General features: G+C 40.2%; 1 protein-coding gene across 4 annotated transcripts in view; it reads right to left on the reverse strand.

Annotated features, from left to right (window-relative positions):
* ATF1 (activating transcription factor 1) overlaps positions 1–19193 on the reverse strand; it is a 62432-nt gene extending 43239 nt beyond the window's left edge. For all 4 annotated transcript variants that reach the window (XM_054591114.1, XM_054591113.1, XM_054591111.1 and 1 more), the window contains exons 1-2: positions 18947–19193; positions 9966–10064 (exon numbers count right to left, since the gene is read on the reverse strand). In XM_054591114.1, coding sequence (XP_054447089.1) covers positions 9966–10058 — 93 coding nt within the window. In that variant the 5' untranslated portion in view covers positions 10059–10064; positions 18947–19193. The remainder of the gene's footprint in view (positions 1–9965; positions 10065–18946) is intronic.
* Positions 19194–20090: the final 897 nt, after the last annotated feature.

The raw sequence follows: 20090 nt of genomic DNA on the forward strand, positions 1-20090 counted from the left end.
TATAAATGGGTATTGGAGCCAAGCCTATCTGTACTTTCTTCAAATAATCTCATTTATCCTCATCCTCTTCCTGGAGGCAGTAAAGGACTGCAGTGATTACAGACTCCGGTGCTGTCCTAGACACTGTGAGGTAACTCCCAGATCCCCTTTTGCTAGTTAGACTTACTCTGCAGCTGCTGCAGGACAGCCGCTGGCAGAGTGCTCAGCTGCCAGTTCTCTTCCGGGCTGCCCTGGGCGATGAGAGTCACCTTGCTTGAGGATGCACACACTCCCTCCCTGAGATCCAATAACTTGGTGCCATGCAGGGATACAAAGGCCTGGCTGGTCCCTTTCCCCAATTCTTTAGAACTAGTTCAGCTTCAAAGTGCTCTATTCATTGAGACTGAATGACAGTCCAAATTCTCCCTCTGCTAAATCCTGCTTTCTTCCCTTCCTTTCTTTCCCTTCCGAAAGTGGATAGTTATCTGTTGAGGACTCCCTAATAAACCTGTGTGCTAATCTCCGTCTCATAGTCTGCTTCCTTGGATACCCAAACTGTTTAAATTCCAGTCAAACTGAAGAATTTAAATCATGTCTCTGGCCTTACTTACTGGTGTGTGACTTCTAAAATGGGAATTATAAAAGGAAGGCAAGGTAGGTTGATATGAGGTTTGAAGGCATTAAAAATATGTAAAATGCTTAGAAATGCACCTAGCACACCACGAACACTCAGTAAATGTTAGCCGGTACTATCATCATTTTCCCCACTCACACATGGTTAAAGTATAAAAATTTCTTTACAGCATGAGAATTACTGGAAGTTATGAGCTGGAAAAAACCTTACGAGTTCACCAAGCCTCCTGCCCTTAACTTCCAGATGATGAACATCAAGTCCAAGCAAGTTAAGTGACTTAGTCAATGTTCCAAAGTTACTAAGCAACAAAACTAGGACCAGGTCTGACTGCATCCACTATTCTTTCCACAGAGCAAAGCTGCCTCTCCATCTCCATATACTTTGTAATTAAATGAAATTTAACAAGTACTGAGTTCTCCCCCTTCCCTTCCTGCCATAATTGAACTTCAGCTCTCTTCTGAAGAACACTGCCTCGGCTATAGCTCTCCCTTGCACTTCCCTACCATGACCCTACACACAGCGGGGGGTGGGGTGTTTCCTTTGCTTTTCCTTGCTACTTTCAGAAAACTGTCCATTCAACTTCCTTCCAGAAAACTCCAAACTTTGAGACTCACAGCAGCAGACTGTCTGTGTAGTGGTCATGTGCCCTCAATTTCTTTAAGACTTCAACACACTAATCACTCTGTTCTCTCCAACACTACTCCTGATACAATTTGTGGTGATCTCAATATGCAATATCCAGTAACCTTCCATGCCCAAGCCTCTGTTTTTCATTCCTCTCCTCCAGAGCCCTGTCTTCCACCCTCCTCAGCCATCCACTCCCATTGTCATATTTTATGTTGGATTTCTAACTTGGGAAATGTCTGTTTAGAAACCATTCTTCCATGTGCAGGGATACCCTGCTCACGCAAAACTTCTAGCATCTCTGGCCCCTGTCCAATTAAATGCCAGTGGCAACCCACCCCCATCCCGACAAATTTCGACATCTCAGTGGGGGAGTAATACCACTCCAGTTGAGAACCACTTACTTAAACCTCATCATCACCAATAAATACAACCCTCCATAATCTCAAATTCAAGTATTCCTCTCTCTGAGTACCACTTACTTCCAACTCACTACCTCCACTAATAGGACTCTCAAGAACTCTTCAACTCCATAAGAACCTATAATCCATTGAGTTTACTATCTTTTTCCTGCTCTTGACCCCAAGAAGTCTCCACTTCCTTCCTTATACAGCTTAAAATTTCAAGGTCCAGCATTGTATCTCACACACCTCTAATGTCCTGTATTTTCCTGCTTCACCGTAGTCCTTTGACTAAACAACAATCCTATTAACTCACCTACTCAATGCCTGTAACAGGTATGCAAGTACAATATCTGAATCTGACTGGAGAAAAACACACTCAATTTAATAATCTCACTTTAAATCCATGATCAGCCATGACTAGTGTGGCTCAGTGGACTAAGTGCCAGCTTGCAAACCGAAAGGTCGCCAGTTTGATTCCCAGTCACAGCACATGCCTGGGTTGCGTGAGAAAAGTCCTTAGTTGAGGGCATGCAGGAGGCAGCCAGTCAAGGTTTTTCTCCTTCTCTTTCTTCCTCCTCTCTCTCTAAAATACATAAAATCTTTAAATCCATGGTCAGTAACCTCAAGTTACTGTTAATGCTCTCTAGTAATCCTACGACATATCCCTAATCTGCTTCTGTCTCTCAGCAGACTATTTTATCCTTTCTCCTTCCTCCCTATCTTCTCAAAGCATTTTATTTCACTGAAAAGCAAAGACATTATCAAAATAAAACTTAAGGATATCTCACCTCGAATCTACATGCCTAATCTGTGTCTACCTTATTATGAGGTACCTGTGCTTATAAAACAAATTTTTCTATTGTAGACTAATTCTCATCTCTTCCCCTGCTCTACGACATCATCACAGGATTGTCCTCTCTCTCCTGTATCATTAAATTTCCCCCTTTTATCATTCCCATTGGTATACAAACATGCTGCTAATTCCTCCCATCTTAAAAAGTACTAATAAAAATAAAACTTCTGTAACCTACAACCCTCCTTAGCAACTTCACTTTTTAGCTCCACTTTGCAGGAAAGCTTGTAGAAGGGACTGTCTATCCATTTTGTGGTCAATGAGCTTGTCTACTCATTTTCTCCCCCCTCTTTTTCTAGGCTCTCTCAGTTCCAATTAGATTTTTATCCCCACTCACACTAAAATAGCTCTTGTCAAGGTTTTCAATTAATTACATGTTGTCAGATAGTATCCGTTCTTGTTATCTGTGGTAGTTATGCTCCATAAAATCACCTTGTACACTGAACTGACAAATTCTGAACCAATGCTCTCAGGGAAAATAGAGGGTAAGATCCCTGCAAACCTCTGGGCACATTTTCATCAACTGATCAATATATAACCTTGTTTTATGTGTGTTTCTGTTTGAAGACACCTTATATACATACATTGATAATTCATTAGCACTGAACTCATGGTCAACGGCACTGTAGCTCATGCCTGAATGAAAGTCACATGTATTTTCCCCATAACGTACATCATAGCCGACTTGCACTTAGACAACACTTCAGTGCTATGCTTGGAGGTCATTTTAAAGAGCAAAATCACCAAGAAAAAGCATAAAAATGCAAAAATCATGACACTAACTAGAACACAAAAAGAATTGTTTTTTTAAAAAAAATATTTTGACTATGCTATTACCGTTGTACCAATTTTTCTCTCTTTGGCCCCCTCCACCCAGCACCTCCTTCCCTCCAGCAATCCTCCCCACCTTAGCTCACGTTCAGAGGTCGTGCATGTAAGTTTTTTGGCTTCTCCATTTTCTATACTATTTTTAACATCCTCCTATTTTGTACCTGCCAATTATGCTTCTTAATCTCTGCATCTTTACCCCATTCCCTCCAAATGATCTCCTTATCTATGATTCTGTTCCTGTTCTGGTTATTTGCTTAGTTTGTTTTGTAGATTCAGTTGTTGATAGGTGTTAATTTGTTGCCATTTTAATGTTCATAGCTTTTATCTTCTTTTTCTTAAGTAATTCACTTTAACATCCCATGCAATAATAGCTTGGTGATGATGAACTCCTTCAGCTTTACCTTGTCTGGAAAGCACTTTATCTGCCCTTCCATTCTAAATGATAGCTTTGCTTAGTAAAGCAATCTAGGTTGCAGGTCCTTGCTTTTCATCACTTTGAATCTTTCTTGCTTGCAACGTTTCTTTTGAGAAATCAGATGACCGTCTTATGGGAACTCCTTTAAAGGTAACTGCTTTTTTTAGATTCTCTCTTTATCTTACACCTTTGGCATTTTAATTATGATGTGTCTTGGTGTGGTCCTCTTCGGGTCCCACTTGTCTGGGACTCTCTACTTCATGGACTTGTAAGTCCATTTCCTTCATTAAATTAAGGAAGTTTTCTTTGATTATTTTTTCAGGAAAGTTTTCAATATCTTGCTCTTTCTCTTCTCCTTTCTGGTATCTTTATGATTTGGATGTTGGTACGCTGGAGATGTTCCAGTGTGTCCTTATAGTACCTTCATTTCTTTGAATTCTTTTTTCTTCTTGCTTTCTGGTTCAAAGTTTATTTCCTCTTTATGTTCCAAATTGTTGATTTGAATCGTGACTTCTTCCCTTCCACTGATGGATAGATTTTTTCTTTATTTCACTTAGTGTAACCTTCGTTTCTTCATGTTTTTGCCATATTCAGTGAGTTCTTTGAGCATCCTGATCACAGGTATTTTGAACTATGCATCTGATAGGTTGGTTACCTCCATTTTGTTTAGTTCCTTTTCTGGGGTTTTGTTCTGTTCTTTCATTTGGGCCATAGTTCTTTGTGTCCTCAATTTGGCAGCCTTGCTGTGTTTGTTTCTGTGTATTAGGTAGAGCTGCTTTGACACCATGTCTTGGTAGCATGGTCTGTTGTAGAAAAAGCACCTGTAAACTGTGTGGGGCGTAGCCTTAGGTAATTGCCAGGGTGGGATAATCTGCTTCATCACTTTGTGGCTCTGTGTCAGGGACGGCTCAAGAAGAGGCCAATGCTGCTGCCTGGCTTCTGGAGGGTTGCCCGGCATTCACCCAATTTCCAGTCACTTCATCCACTTCCCATATGTGACTGATCCCTTTCCAGTTGTTGTTCTGGTGGTGAATCACAGAGTGGGTATGTTTGCGTATATTCTAAGTCCGTGCGGGCCCTTTAAGTGGTCCCCGCAGTTTCTTCCACCATCCTAATCCTCACTGGTTTTTACAGCCAGAAGTTACGGGGATTTATCTTTCTGGTGCTGGGACCCTGGACTGTGCTGTCTGGCCTGGGGCTGGCATCACTCACTACCAAGGTATCCCTCTATCCCTCTGGATTTTTATCTACCATACATAAATGTGGGATCATCTGTTCCGTTGCCCCTCTGCCTGTCTCTGTGACTCCGCCCCCCTACTCATCTGGATGAATGTGGCTCTTTAAATCCTTGGATGTTGGACTTCCATACGGTTCGATTTTCTGACACTTATGGGTGTTATTTGTTTTGAGATCTAGTTGTAATTCTTTCTATGGTTGTGTGAGGAGGCAAAGCATGTCTACCTATGCCTCCATCTTGACTGTAAGTCCATACAAAGAATTGTTTACAGAATGAGAGCTTAAATAAGACAGAGCACTGTCTTTTCAACATCAGTTGGGAAGGTATGTCTCAAGTGATTCAAATTTCTCACCACTCTGTATATCTCTGCTAATGACCACAAAAGTACTTTGAGTATTGATTTTGGGGTTACAAATAATTTTATCAAGTAGGCAAATTTGCAAATACAGAATCCTTGAATAATGAGGATCAACTGTGTAACAGATAATTTTTACTCCTCATTTGACCTACCAGCAGCATTTTACACAGTTGACCATCATCTTATTCTTAATTTCCAAGATCCCAATTTCCCTTGATTTTCTTCTTACTTCACTGATCATCTTCATTTAATCTCCTCAAACTCCAAATTTAACCCCAGAGTGAAATCTACTGACCTTCTCTCTAACACTACTCAGCCCACAGTAATCTCATCTAGTCCCATGATTTTAATTACACTTACCTTAAATATATATTGTCCCAAAGCCCTTGGATGCTCTGTTGTTCTCCCCACTTTTTTTTAAGTTTCGATAAATTTCTGTCGAACTATCCTGAAGTTCATCAATTCTTTCCTTAGCTTAGGTCTACTAATAAGCCCCTGAACATACTCCATCTATGTCTCAATTTTTATTTCTGGCATTTCCATTAAACTCTTTCATATGGTCCCATTCCTCTGCTGAAATTTATTACCTGCTCATACCTGCTGTCCATCTTTTCCACCTTTATATGTTATTCATTGTTATTTTAAATTCACTTTCTGATAGTTCTAACAAATGGGTCATTCTGAATTTATAGGTTTTTAGTTCTTTTTGTTTTTTGTACATTTCATAATTTTCACAAGAATGGTGGATATCATTATAATACAGTATAAAGAAATAGTATTTATGCTTGAAAATGGGCATACCTCTTTCTTTTTTTAATCCTCACCCAAGGATACCTTCACTAATCTTAGATAGAGAGGATGGGAATGGAGGAGAGAGAGGAAGAGAAATATCAATGTGAGAGAGGAACATCGATGCGTTGCCTCCTGTATGTGTCCTGACTGGGGATCAAACCTGCAACCTACTGGTGCATGGGACAACACTACCACCAACTGAGCAACCCCACCAGAGCTCTTCTACTAGCTGTTGGTTGGGAGGGGGTTAGAAGGCAGCAGGAACTGAGTCAATCTATTCAGGAATTGAGGCTGGGTTTGGGTTTTCTTATTATGATTAAGTGCACTACCAGCTTCAAATTCCTCTACTGTGACCTACCTACTGCTTAGAGTGGGTGCCAGCATGCAAGAGATTTTTCTCAATGTTCTTATTCTACCCTCAGCTTTAGGCTTTCTCCATGTACTTTCCCCAGAGGCTCTCTTCATACTCTTGTCCCTCCAAGGGTAAACTGCTGTTGATTTACTTGCTAGCAGGGGGAAGGTGCTCTGATATCCTGAACCCAGTTTCATGCCATACATCCCTGGGTCTCAGTGGGTGGGCCTCTCCCTGGAGTAGGAATATTAATGGTCTGAACCTAGGACAGTTTCCTGCCCTCAGGGTTTATGGGTTTTATTTTTCCTTTCACATGCGCCAGCCACAGTTTGGGAGTAAAATGGGATTTACTCCTTTCCCTCAGCAGCTTAAAGCTGCTTTCCATAAGGAGAAAGGGTCCAGGCAAGCCAGGACCCCCTACAAAGCTTCCCCTGGTCTTCCTTGCTTCTACCAATCTTTTTCATGAACAACTGATGAAGAAGGTCCTTGTGACAGGGGAACTCAGGACTTAAAGATTTTACTTTCAGTCACAGTTGATAGGCTGAAGTGATTTATGCATGTGGAAAAGTTTTGTTCCAAGAACTGGAATCCAAGACTTACAAGACTCCAGGAGGTCCACGAGCAATTCAACCTTTGTGCCCCAGGATAACCTGAGCCAGTGTGCCCCAGAAAGGGACTCAGGTAAAGAATTGTTAATCAGCAGATAAAGAAACACTATGAAAATTGCTGCAGGACTGCAAATCTTATCTGATTAACCTTTTCCCAAACCTCTTACCTACTCTTTCCTTCTCTCTATAAAAAGGCTGGCTTGAGATGAGGTGTTTAGATGGTCTTTGAGGGCACATAACCTGCCCTCTTCTCAGATCACTAGCATCTGAATCAAACGCCGATAAAGATTCAATCCTTGTCTCTACTTATTGGTTCTGGTAGTGACAGGCAGCACAAATGCTTTTCTGGTTTCACTTGAGGAAACGCTGTAAGTGGGTGTTACCCACCCTTGTGTCTGCAGTTCCCTAGGGTTCTATTCTCATGCTAGCTTACACTTAAACTTTAGCAATTCATTAAAAATATAACTAAATCCTTCTTTTCCCCTGTATGACAGCCCTGCCTTCTTCCTGTCCTCTGCTACGGGTAAACCATGCCCAAATACCATTTCTGATGGGTTGAGAGAAGTTATGGTTTTCTGTATTTCAGCTTCTTCTTATATTAGGGTGGGATCAACACTGTTTTCTACATCCTAGGCGAAAGCCAGAAATCATCCCCGTGAGTTTAAATGCCACCTATTTATCCATAACTCCTAAATTTGCATTTTTAATCTGGACCTCTCCCCTTTACTCCAGACCATATATATTCTATTGTCAACTGGACAAATCTGCTTGTATGCTTTGGCAGGCAAACTCTAAGGTGGCCTCCATAATCCCTACCTTCTGGTGTTCATGTCTTTGTGTAATTCTTTCCCCTTGAGTTGTGGGAGGAACCTGTGGCTTGCTTCTAACCAACAGAATAAGGCAAAGATGGGACTTCTGGCCAAGATGGGATGTGTAGGTAGATATTTTTTGCTTCCTCACACAATGAAAAGAAGGACAACCACCAATTTAAAAACACAAAAAACCCAGAACTGCCAGAAAACTGAACTGTATGGATGTCTGACAACTAAGGACTTAAAGAAGAAACATACATCCAGACTTGTAGGAGGAGTGGAGAGGGGGAGCCGAGGAGGAAAGGACATGTGGCAAGGATGCAGTTGGAGCACCAGGTGGGCGAGGCAGCACCTGGTGGACCGGGCGGTCCCACATTTGCGTGTGGGTAAACCAGGAGGAACAACTAGAGAGCACGACAGACCACACAACCCAGGGTCCCAGCACAGGGAAATACAGCCTTAAAACCTCTGGCTTTAAAAATCTGTATGGGTGGCAGCAGCGAGAGAAACCTCCAGTCTCACACAGCAGAGTCCGTTGGAGGAACCTGTGGGGTCCTAGAACATACCAATCAGGACAAGAGGGAAAAAGAATCCCCCCTCCCCCTCCAAAAAAAATGAGGATAGCATAAGCATGGGACAGCTTCAGGTGTTCCAACATTCGCATCATAGAGGTGTCAGAAGGAGAAGAGGAAGAGCAGAAACTAAGAAAAAAGAAGGACATAAGGGACTCAGGACACCAGGGGAAGAGCGAAAAAAAAAGAAGAGTGAAATAAATTAATTAAAAAAAATAAAAAAAAAAAATAAATCTATAAAGGAAAAAAAAAAAAAAAAAAAGAAACTGGAAATCTATTTGAAAAAATAATGAAAGAAAACTTCTCTAATCTGGTGAAGGAAATAGACATGCAAGTCCAGGAAGCACCAAGAGTCCCAAACAAGAAGGATGCAAAGAGGCCCACTCCAAGACATAGCATAATTAAAATGCCAAAGGTTAAGGATAAAGACAGAATCTTAAAAGCAGCAAGAAAAAAGAAGTTAGTTACCTGCAGGGGAGTTCCCAAAGACTATCAGCTGACTTCTCAAAATAAACTTTGCAGGCTTGAAGGGATTGGCAAGAAACATTCAAAGTCATGAAAAGCACAGAGCTACAGCCAAGACTGTTCTCTATCTCCCAAAGCTACCGTTTAGAATCAAAGGGCAGATAGAGCTTCCCAGACAAGAAAAACCAAAGAAGTTCATCAGCACCAAACCATTAGTATATGAAATGTTTTATGGACTTATCTAAGGAAAGAAAATCAAAACTATGAACAAATAAATGGCAATAAATACATACCTGTCAACAATTGAATCTAAAAAAACACACTAAGCCAATGAGAAGAACAGACAGAATCATGGATATGGAGAGCGTTATGATGGTTGCCAGACGGGAGGGGGTGTGGGGGAACGGGTGAGGGGGTGAGGGGATTAAGAAGTACAAATAGGTGGCTACAGAACAGCCATGGGGATGTAAAGTACAGTATAGGAAATGGAGCAGCCAAAGAACTTACATACCCGTGGACATGAACAGTGGAGTGGGTATTGTCTGAGGGAGTGGGGGTAGTGAAGGCTGCTGGATTGAGGGAGGCCAAGGGGGAAAAACAGACAACTGCAACAGCATAATTAATAAAATATATTTAAAAGAGAGAAAATAATATGATTTAGTTCCTGAGACTATCAGTCTGTTTCAGTTATTGCAGTAAGTCAGTAATTTTTCATTTTTCTTACAGAGCAACAAAATCAATCTGAAAAACAATCTAAATAATGATGCACCACATAAAATAAAATCCACTTCTTCCAAGTTTTTGAAAAGTATACAGGTATTAAAACAACACTAAATATACTTTGTATAAAAGAAATAAAACTGAATTATACTGATAAAATATTTAAATAAAATCTACCTTCCACGTATTTCAATTTTTTTTGCCTTGTTTTTTTAAAAAACATTAGTAATTAGAGATCTGAAACAACCAATTAATCTGCATATAAAATATTCCTAACTGGCTCAATATCCTGGCTTGTCCTTGCCTTACCTGTTGAGCAATATGAGAAATATGAGCTCCCTGAACTGTTGAAGCAGGTTGAGGTGCTGTGTCTGAAGTGTTACTCTTGTGGGAATCTTCCATAATCAACTGGAAGGGAAAAAAAGTCAGTTAAAAGATGCTTTCTAATCATTTTCAAGAAATCTGAAGACATTTCTTTTCTTTTTAATTTTTAAAAAACATTTTATTTATTTATTTATAGAGAAGGGCAGGCAGGGAGAAAGAGAGGGAGAGAAACATCAGTTGGTTGCCTCTCACACTCCCTCAACTACACGCATAGTTTTTCAGAGGAACAAGATAAAGCTTTTCTATATTGTCACCTGAACTCATTTTAACCAGATTCAATGCTGCCACCACTGTGCTCTGGGTGTACAGTAATCTAACTATAAAATGGTAAAGATGGTAAATAAGAAGTACTACAGAATATGTATAGTATACTGCATAGTAGTGTGAAAACTGATAACTTGGTTGCCTCCATTCAAGTGAATTTGGGCGCAGCTCTTTCTGGAGCACCTGCGCCGTTCTTCCCCCTTTTTCTTCCCTCAAGGCGCGTACTTTTGCTTTCTTTTTCCTAAACTCCAAGAGTCATTCTTTTGCCTCCGTACTTTGTTTTCTGAGCCCCCTTAGCCCAGCTGGCTCACTTCTTCCATGGCTCATTTTTTTCTATCTCTGTGACTTGTTAAATAAACTTTCTCTTATTTAAAAAAAAAGAAAAAGAGAATAAGTAGCTATAATACAGAGGTAGAAAAGAGATTTCTCCTTGTGCATTCTTTTAAATATTTTGAATTTCAATCCAAGTGTATATGTTTAAATTAATAAATGGCACATATGTAAATCAATTATTGGGACTAAATTTTCAAATGTTATCCTACTCAAGAGGTATGACAGTCTTCCTGTCCGTGGACACAGAATCCCTTTCTCTAGCCTAGGAAAAAGTTTCTAATTGCACATGTAGTTTTAGATAGAGAATTTGAGTAAAAATTGAACTAAATAAATAAAACTATACCTAAAGAGGTTCTAAAAAAATCTAGATGATCCAGATAATCAACTGAAGTATATGTAAGCTGGGTAAGAATAAGATAAATGGGTTATGCGTCATAGATGGAATACGTCAAATGGAGGAGGACTGTTCTGAAAGACTCGTAAAAATAAAAGGGGGTAGAATTTAAGGTTCCTATGGTTATGTGCAAAGACATCATTAAAAACAAGAGAGAGGGCCAGCAAACATATGAAAAGATTCTTAATATCACTAACATTAGGGAAACTACAATGAGATATCACCTCACATCCATTAGGATGGCTAATATAACCCCAAAAAAGAAAATATGTATTGGTGACGAGATGGAGAAATTGGAACACCTGTGCACCATAGTGTGAGTGTAAAAGGTGCATCCTCTGTGGAAAACAGTATTGTGTTTCCTCAAAAAATTAAAGATAGAATTACTATTTGATCCAGCAACGCTGCTTCTGGGTCTGTATCCACAAAACTCAAAGAAATATTTGTACACCCACATGCATAGGAGCATTATTCACAACCAAAAGGTGGCAGCAACCTAAATGTTCCTCGATGGATGTATGGATAAACAAAATGTGTGGAGAAAAGAAAGCCTCTTCAATAAATGGTGCTGGGAAAACTGGAAAACTACAAGCAAAAGGATGAAACTAGACTACCTTTTGTCTCCATGTACAAAAAATTAATTCAAATGAAAAGACCTAAATAAAAATCTGAAACAAGAAATTACACAGAAGAACACAAAAATGCTAAACTTATGGACCTTGGTCTTAGAGAAGATTTTATGAATTTGACTCCAAAGGGAAGGGAAGTAAAGACAATAAATAAATGAATGGGGACTATATCAGACTAAGAAGCTTCTGCACAGCAAAGGAAACTGCCAACAGAACAAAAAGGCAACCAACTGAATGGGAGATGACATTTGCAAACAAGAGCTCCAAGTAGGGGCTGATACCCAAAATATATAAAAAACTCATATAACGCAACACCAAACAATCCAACTAAAAAAAGGGCAGAGGACCTGAACAGACACTTCTCCCCAGAAGACATACAAATGACCAACAGATATATGAAAAGATGCTCAACTTCACTAGCTACAAGGGAAATGCAAATCAAAACTACGAGATAACATCTTACACCTGCTAGAATGGCTATTATCAACAAGTATTAATAAAAACAAGTATTAGGTTGTGGAGAAAAAGGAACCCTCATTCACTGCTGGTGGAAATATAAACTGGTACAGCCTACAGAAAACAGTATGGTGGTTCCTCAAAAAATGAAGAATAGAGTTACCATATGAACCAGCAACCTCTCTTCTAGGCATCAATCTGAAAAATTTGAAAACATTTATTCACAAAGTTATATGCACCCCTATATTCACTGCAGCATTATTCAGGGTGGCCAAGACACGGAAACAATGAGAGTGTCTTTCGGTAGAGGAGTGCGTAAAGAGGTGGTGCATATACACACTGGAATACCACTCAGCCATAAGGAAAGATGAAATACTGCATTTTGCAACAACATGGATGGATCATGAGAATATTATGCTAATTGAAATAAGCCAGACAGAAAAAGACAAGAACTGTATGTGGGACATAAAACTGAAACTCACACAGAGACAACAGTTTGGTGGTTACCAGAGGGAAGGGGGTTGAGGGAGTAGAGAGCGTCAAGTGGGCCAAATATATGGTGATGGAAGATGATCTGACTTTGGGTGGTGGGCACACAATGCAACATACAGATCTTGTATCACAGAAATGATGTATGCTTGAAGCCTATATAATCTTACTAACCAAAGTCACCCCAATAAATTTTTAAAATGTGATATATAGATACAATGGAATGTTATTCAGCCTTAAATAGGAAGGAAATTGTGACAAGTGACACGTGCTACAACATGGGAACATTAAGGTAAGTGAAATAAGTCAATCATAAAAAAAATACTGTATGATTTCACTTATATAAGGTACCTAGAGTAGTCAAACTCGTAAAACAAAGTTCAGTGGTGGTTAAGTTCTGTAAACTGGCTGCACAGCAATGTGATGTACTAAACGCTAGTAAACTGCGTACTTAAAAATGGTTAAGATAGTAAATTTTTAAAAAGATTTTATTTATTTTTTAGAGAGGGGAAAGGGAGGAAAAGATGGAGAGAAACATTCATAGGTTGCCTCTTGTATCTGCCCTGACTGGGGACCGAATCTGCAACCCAGGCATGTGCCTCAACTGGAATTGAACCTGCAACCTTTTGCTTTGTGTGACGATGCCCAACCAACTGAGCCACACCAGTCAAGGCATAAATTTTATGTTATGTGTGTTTTACCACAATTTTACATTTTCTAAAAGAGAGAGAGAGAAACTAGGCACTTGCTCCTTAGCGTCAGTGACTTCATAATTGTGAAGTTTAAGCCTATGTATTTTTTTCTTCCTTTTTTTTTTTTGAGATCAGAAAACAGAAATTGAGTCACATCTGGGTTGAAGCTATTGTTTCCAGTCATTGAGAAAAAGTATAAAGTCACCTCAAATATAAAGTGGTCTTAATCCACCCCTCCTCCCCAAGCATGTCACTAGCCTTTTCTTTTCCTAACATGGAAAGTATGTAACAGAAAGAAAAAAGGATGACAGATCTTAATTACAATATTATCTACTTCTTTTGTCTTCTTTCCACAACTTTTTAAAAGTCATAAATATACTGTATGTACAATTTTGTATCTCCACATTTTTATCATGTTTCCATTTATCAAGAATATTTTCTAGGTTTTAAATTAACACAGTTAGACCACCTGACTAACCTCGACAGACTGGCCACCCCCCAGGCTGGGCAGGGCAAGTATCTCTTGAAAGGCTCACCCTCAAGCACCTAGGAGCCTCTGGAGCCCAGAGGCTTTTGAGGGGTCCCCTGCATCCCTGATGTTTGGCTTCTGCCTGAGCCTCCCCCTGAAACCCCCAGGCATCCTTTTAACCACCCTGGAGGCCTCTCCCATACATACACTGGACCAAATGGAAACAATAAAGCTTTTCTGCAGAAAATAAATATATTAATGGCTACATAATACTCCACCCAGTGAATGTACATAATTATTATTTTCTTAACCAAACCAATACTGTGGTTAATATCTTTGGTACATAAAGCTTTTCCTGAAATTAAATTATTTCCATAGGCTATATTCCAAAAAAAAATTGCTTGATTCAGGAGTATGACTATTTGAGGCTTTCTGAAAGAATTATAGTCCACCAGTAGCACATAAGAAAGCAATAAGAACTTTTAAAAGTCTTTACTAAAATGACAGGTGAAAAATGATGTATTGTTTTACATTTCTTTAATTCTCCGTTAGTTCTGGGAGCTCACTTTTCATATTGTTTGTCCATCCATCTACCAGATTTTAGTGTTTTTCTTATCTGCCTATATTATTTCTTCACATACATTTTATTTCTATCATGTTGATACAAATAGTTTTCCAATATGACTTAACTATGATTATTTTAAAACTCTTAATTCTGACAAATGCACCTACCATTTCCTTTGTTCTTTCTTCAACTGCTTTTAAGCCTACACAACAGTCCGTTCCTTAGGATTTTTTCGTCTACACTAATACAAGTGTAATCCCACAAAGTAAATGATATCACCAAAGATGGAATTACATATTTTCTACACACTATCTCTAGTGAAGTACCCTTTTAAACATTTAAGAAGTCATAAGTTAGAATATAGAACAAAGAAGGAAAAAAAAATGTACTGTTAAGTAATAAAAGGAACTATAAAAGATTTTTTAAAACCTTGTTAAATTACTGGAAATGGTACTCTTCTGTTCCACTGTGACTCACTGATTTTTCCCCCATAACGATATCGCTCAGAAATCCTATACCTAATTGAAACTAGCCTGATCAACAAAACAACACACATTTCCTAGTAAAAGCTACTAGAGTCAGCAAAGAACATTTTGAATAACAATATTTCCTATGGAAAAGAAAATAACCTATTTTCTATAGTTTTTTAAAAGAGGAATCAGCTCCCCCACCCCCAAAATGAAAACAGCTTTATAGTTTCATCTCACTTTAAACAATACATACTTTGTATTTTTAATGATGTTATCAGAATGTAACTTTTATATGTTCATTTATTTTTTGCTATTATTCCTAAAACTGAGGTTAAGATAAACAATCTGTTAAAAACTTGCTCAATAGAATAGATGTCACGTGTACCAACGCACTTAAGTCAAGTCAACCCCAGGCAGCAGCTGGAAGCTTAACATGAGACAACCCCAAGTAGGGCAGAATCACAATGCAGGCAGTGAAACAGTTTTAAAAGTGCCATGAACTTGGGGAGCTGAGAAATACTGGCCAAAAAGTCTGTTACGTTTTTTCCATTAAATAAAAGACACATTTTTCACTTTCACCAATAACTTTATTGATTTGGATATTTTGAGTATGTCACCTATCTTCCACTATTTGCTTCTAGTGGGTAGAGGCCAGGGGTGCTGCTAAATATCTTCCAATGCATAAGAGAGCCCCACAGTAAATTGGCCAAAATGTCAATAGTACCAAGAAACTTTGTAAACCACTTTTGACACATTCAACCAGTTACAGCACCTCCTTCATACACTGCACAAATCTTTTTTTTTTTCAGTTGCATTTCAATTGTGTTTTCATCTTGCTTGAAATGATAAAGCATAATACGCAGAAAATGTATAATTCTTTCATCTTCAATATTAAAATGGCTGTACTAAAACTTACCAATTTTGGTAAGTTTTATTTTTAATTGCAAACTGATATGACAGCTGTCATAATACAATCTAACAAAATTGTTTTTGAATGAAGTTAAAGACAACTAAGCACTAGGAGAGCCACTGTAAGGAAAAAACCAAACGAACTTTTTGGCCAACCCAACAGCAGCAGGCTGTGATCTGGGTGAAGAAGACACAGTGAGAAATTTAAGTAAAGGCCTGGTACTTTCGAGAAAACTTTCAAAGGGATGAATATCATGTACTAGACATTAAGAGCTTTTTTATATATTATCTCCTGGGTTCCCTAAATTGAGGCTCAAAGAAAACTGTCATTTACTGTGGATCTCACAGTAAGATGTGAATTCAAGACCTGAAGCCAGAATTGTTTTAATCCAAAGTCCATATTCTTTTATTCTGCACTGCCTCTCTCCTGGGAATATCCTCACATTCCCAACCTGTCCACCTCATAAACTTCTACCGTTTCCAAGTTACATCCAAAACATTACTTACCCTATTGATCCACATCCCTCCTTTCTTAATGTTTCCATTGTGCCTTACAGATGTTTCTAAGGAGGTTGCTTACACTCTGAACTGTGTTTATTGGCATGTTTGTTTCCCTTAGTCTTAAGGCACCTAAGGACAGGGCTTGGATCGCGTGAACGTATGCTGTGCCCAGCAGAGCCCCTCACGTTTACAGTAATTAACATCAACAGATACAGTATATTATTTTTATCTGATGAAGAGGTTCTTAATTGCCTTGCCTATAGGGGATGTTGAAAAGCTTGTTGATAAACTGTGATAAGCTTGAAGTCAAGGTGTTTCTTGCTCACCATTTCTGCAACTGAATTCATCATCTCCTCTCAAAATTGCTATTAGTCATACTGAACTTCTTTCAGATCTTCAAATGTGCCTGCCTTGCTTTCTCTCATCTTCAGGCTTTCACATGCTATTCCCTCTGCCAGAAACATTATGCCCCTTCTTTTCATGTGGCCTATTCCCATGAGGCATTCTTCAGGGCAAACTTTTAGCACTCTCCTAGACTGATCTAGAAGCTCTGGCAGTAAACATACCCATGGCACATGCCTCCCCTTCTCATGATGTCTATCACAATACTGTAATTGCCTGCTTTTTAAAAATAGTTTTATTGTTTTTTTCCCATTAGCATTTATCCCCCCTTGTAATTGCCTACTTTCTGTCTCCACTAGAATGCAAGCTCCAGGAAGTCAAAGACCACATCCTATTCCCAATATAACACTAATACCTTACATACGTATTACTGCTGAATAAAATAAATGTATTTAGTTGGGTTTACCTACTTAAAACTGATAGAAATAATTATTAAAGAAATATCTTTAGACAATCAGCTTTAGAAACAAGACAACTCAGGGCCCTGGCCTAGTAGTTCAGTTGGTTAGAGCCTTGGTCCCCATATGCTATGGCTGTGGGTTCAAACCCCAGTCAGGGCACATGCAAGAATCAACCAATGAATGCACAAATACGTGGAACAACAAATCGATGTTTCTCTCTCTAAAGTCAATTAATAAATAAAATAAAATTTAAAAAAGAACCAGGACAATTAAGGCACAAAAAAACACCCTACTTTACAGCTGGAAATTCATTATAAAGGGGATGACATTTAAAAAAAGAAAAAAGAAAAAAAGGGCACTTTTAGACGGGGCTACCGCCTACTGGTGATATATCAGTATTGCAAGATGTATGGAAGACCAAAACATAAGCTTCAAGAAAAGATTTTCAACCTTTTTCATCTCATGGCACACATAAACTAATTACTAAAATTCTGCGGCACACCTAAAAATATATTTTTTGCCAATCTGACAAAAAATTGGTATAGCGCTGGCTGGAAGCTAAGTTTGTTAGAGTGACATCGTGACATGTTGAAGTTGCATGTTCCATCCCCGTCAGGGCACACATAAGAATCAACCAATGAATGCACAAATAAGTGGAACAACAGACCAGTATTTCTCCTGCTCTCCAAAATAAAGAAAAGGTATAATCTTGATTCATTCACACCAGACGGCTACTGTTGTGTTGGCTGCTGTCACTTTTTAAATTTTACAATCTGAGGAAAAAGAGGTCAGTGATTGTTGCAGCACCTGATGTGAATATCGCTGCCTTAAACTATAACTACAAATAATAGAGCCTAACACATTCAGCTTTAGGACAACAGAGTTGAATCTTATTGAGACTGGGATAACTGCACATTATAAAGTCTATAGGAAAAATAGTATTTTAATAAAAGTGCGCATTTCCGTTAGTAACAGAATTCTCAAGATAAAAGTGCATTTTGCAGTGTACAAACTATTACTACAAACGAGGCTACTGTGACCAAGACGCCTGCCAAACCTATGCTGAAAAAGCCTCAGAAGCGTAAAGGCCCATTGCTCCTCAAAAGCTAACTAAGTACACATTATCTAACATCTACAATAATTTTAAAGTGATTATACGGCGTGCTCCACGGCGTAGTTGACGCTGTGAAATACCATGCTTAGTTTTATAATACAGGAGAAATAAAATCAAATAAAGTCTCCTCGGTTTGATCGTCTGTCCAGAGATAAACAGACGAGCTTGCGACATTCCACACACTCCTCCTCGCTCATCGCTGCATCTTTCCGTTACTCTTTCGTGCGTCTGTGTGATTACTTTACTGTCTCCCTACTCGACCGTAAGCTCATGAACTGTTGTTGCTGCTCTGCCCGGCGAGCCCGTCCAAGGCTTGGCACCTCAAGGGCACCTGGTCGCTCCCGTGGGCTCCCTCCCTGGAGGAGGTAACCGGTCCCCTAGCTCTGCCGACAACGCGCGAAGCCCAGACCACGCCGCCGCCCCTACCCCCCCCACCCCCGCGCCAACCACAAGACCTTCCACCGAGGGCACTAGAGCCTAGAGCCGCAGAGGGGCACTTTCTGAGGCCAAAGCCACACCGCGGCAGGAGGTCTTCGGTTTTATTTTGATTTGGGGGACACCGGGAGAGAAGGTGATTGAGAATTAAAGCGAAAAGCGCGGCCAAGCCGCGAAAACCGGAAGCGCACTCGGCCGGGGGACAGCAGGCTAGCCCGCCCCCTTCCGCCGCACGCACTCCGCACCCCTCCCCCACCGCTCATGCCAGCGCGCGACCCCCACCCGGCGTGCTACCCGGCTCTGCGTCCCCGCGGCGCCGCGTCCCCGCACCCTCCCCTTACCCGGGGACTCGGGAGCACGCCCCACCCCCGTCCCCCGCTTACCTGTGGCTGTCGCCTTGCCGTTCTCCGGGGCGGGAACTTCCACTCCCCCCTCCCAGGTGGTTCCGAATTTACTACCTATTTCCCCACCCCGTCACGCGGTGGAGGACGTGCCTTTTTCTCTAGCGTCTGGCGGGGCGGGGACAGTCAGTGTCACTTAACAGCCAACTGTCCTAGGCTACCGTTTCCTCGGCAGTTAAGGCCGCCACTGGCGGCATGATCTACACCAGGCCGGGGGCGGGGATGGGAGGGGGACAAAACTGAGCGAGCTTTGGGGGGTGAGGTTAAGGCGGTGCCTCCGTAAGGGCCGCCGTACTACGTCTACGTCAACACGTTGCTCACGTGATGCACCGCCATCTTGTGCCGGGTTCCCTTGGAATGGCGAGTTACGCTTATTTAGTAGAGTTGGAGGTGAAAGTTGCTTGCGACTCCTTTTCGCTTCCGGAGCTCTGCCTGCACTCTTTCTTCACGACCATGTTCGGGAGCCATCACCAGTTTTGGGGGCAGTTGACTAGTGGCGTCGCTCTTAGGTTAGGTCCTACTTGCTTCCTGTGGGGTGCTAAGGCCCACAGCTGTCTTCCGTGGCTTTGACCCTCCCTGACCTGTCCGCTTAGTGTAGAGAGAAGTGATTGGAAGCATGGAGGTTTGTCCTGCTCAGCCTTTCTTAGTCCACCCAAATTTTAACCCCATGAAGTTGCTTTAAGAGTTATAAACTTTATCCTAGACAAAGATTTGCGACAAAGACTGATTTAAGAAAAACAAAAACAGGCAAGGTGTGGGTAGGGTGTGTTATACGCTGACGCCATTTACTGCAGTTGTTAAAATTATTTAGGAAGAAGTTACATAAAATGGAGCGTCGTAAAATAATGGTATACCGTCATTTTAATACATTACTAAAACTTTTAAATAAAACATTTTTTTTGATGTGTCTACTTTTCTGGAGAAGTTATGCGTTAATCTGAATATTTTTCATCCATTTTCTTGCAAAATGATGTTAATGGCTTTACACTGATAAATTATAAACGATAAACTTTTGAGTATGTTCTTGACAAAAAGTTCCAGAATGTTTCTGAAGTTTTACTAGAGCGAGCTCTTCAATGAGGGTAACTGATTACTGTGTGCCAGACTCTTCCCAAGAGCTCACAAA

The sequence above is a fragment of the Pteronotus mesoamericanus genome, unplaced genomic scaffold (assembly GCF_021234165.1).
Source record: "Pteronotus mesoamericanus isolate MK-2021 breed Mesoamerican mustached bat unplaced genomic scaffold, CSHL_Meso_final scaffold_21, whole genome shotgun sequence".
NCBI classification, from domain to species: Eukaryota; Metazoa; Chordata; class Mammalia; order Chiroptera; family Mormoopidae; genus Pteronotus; species Pteronotus mesoamericanus.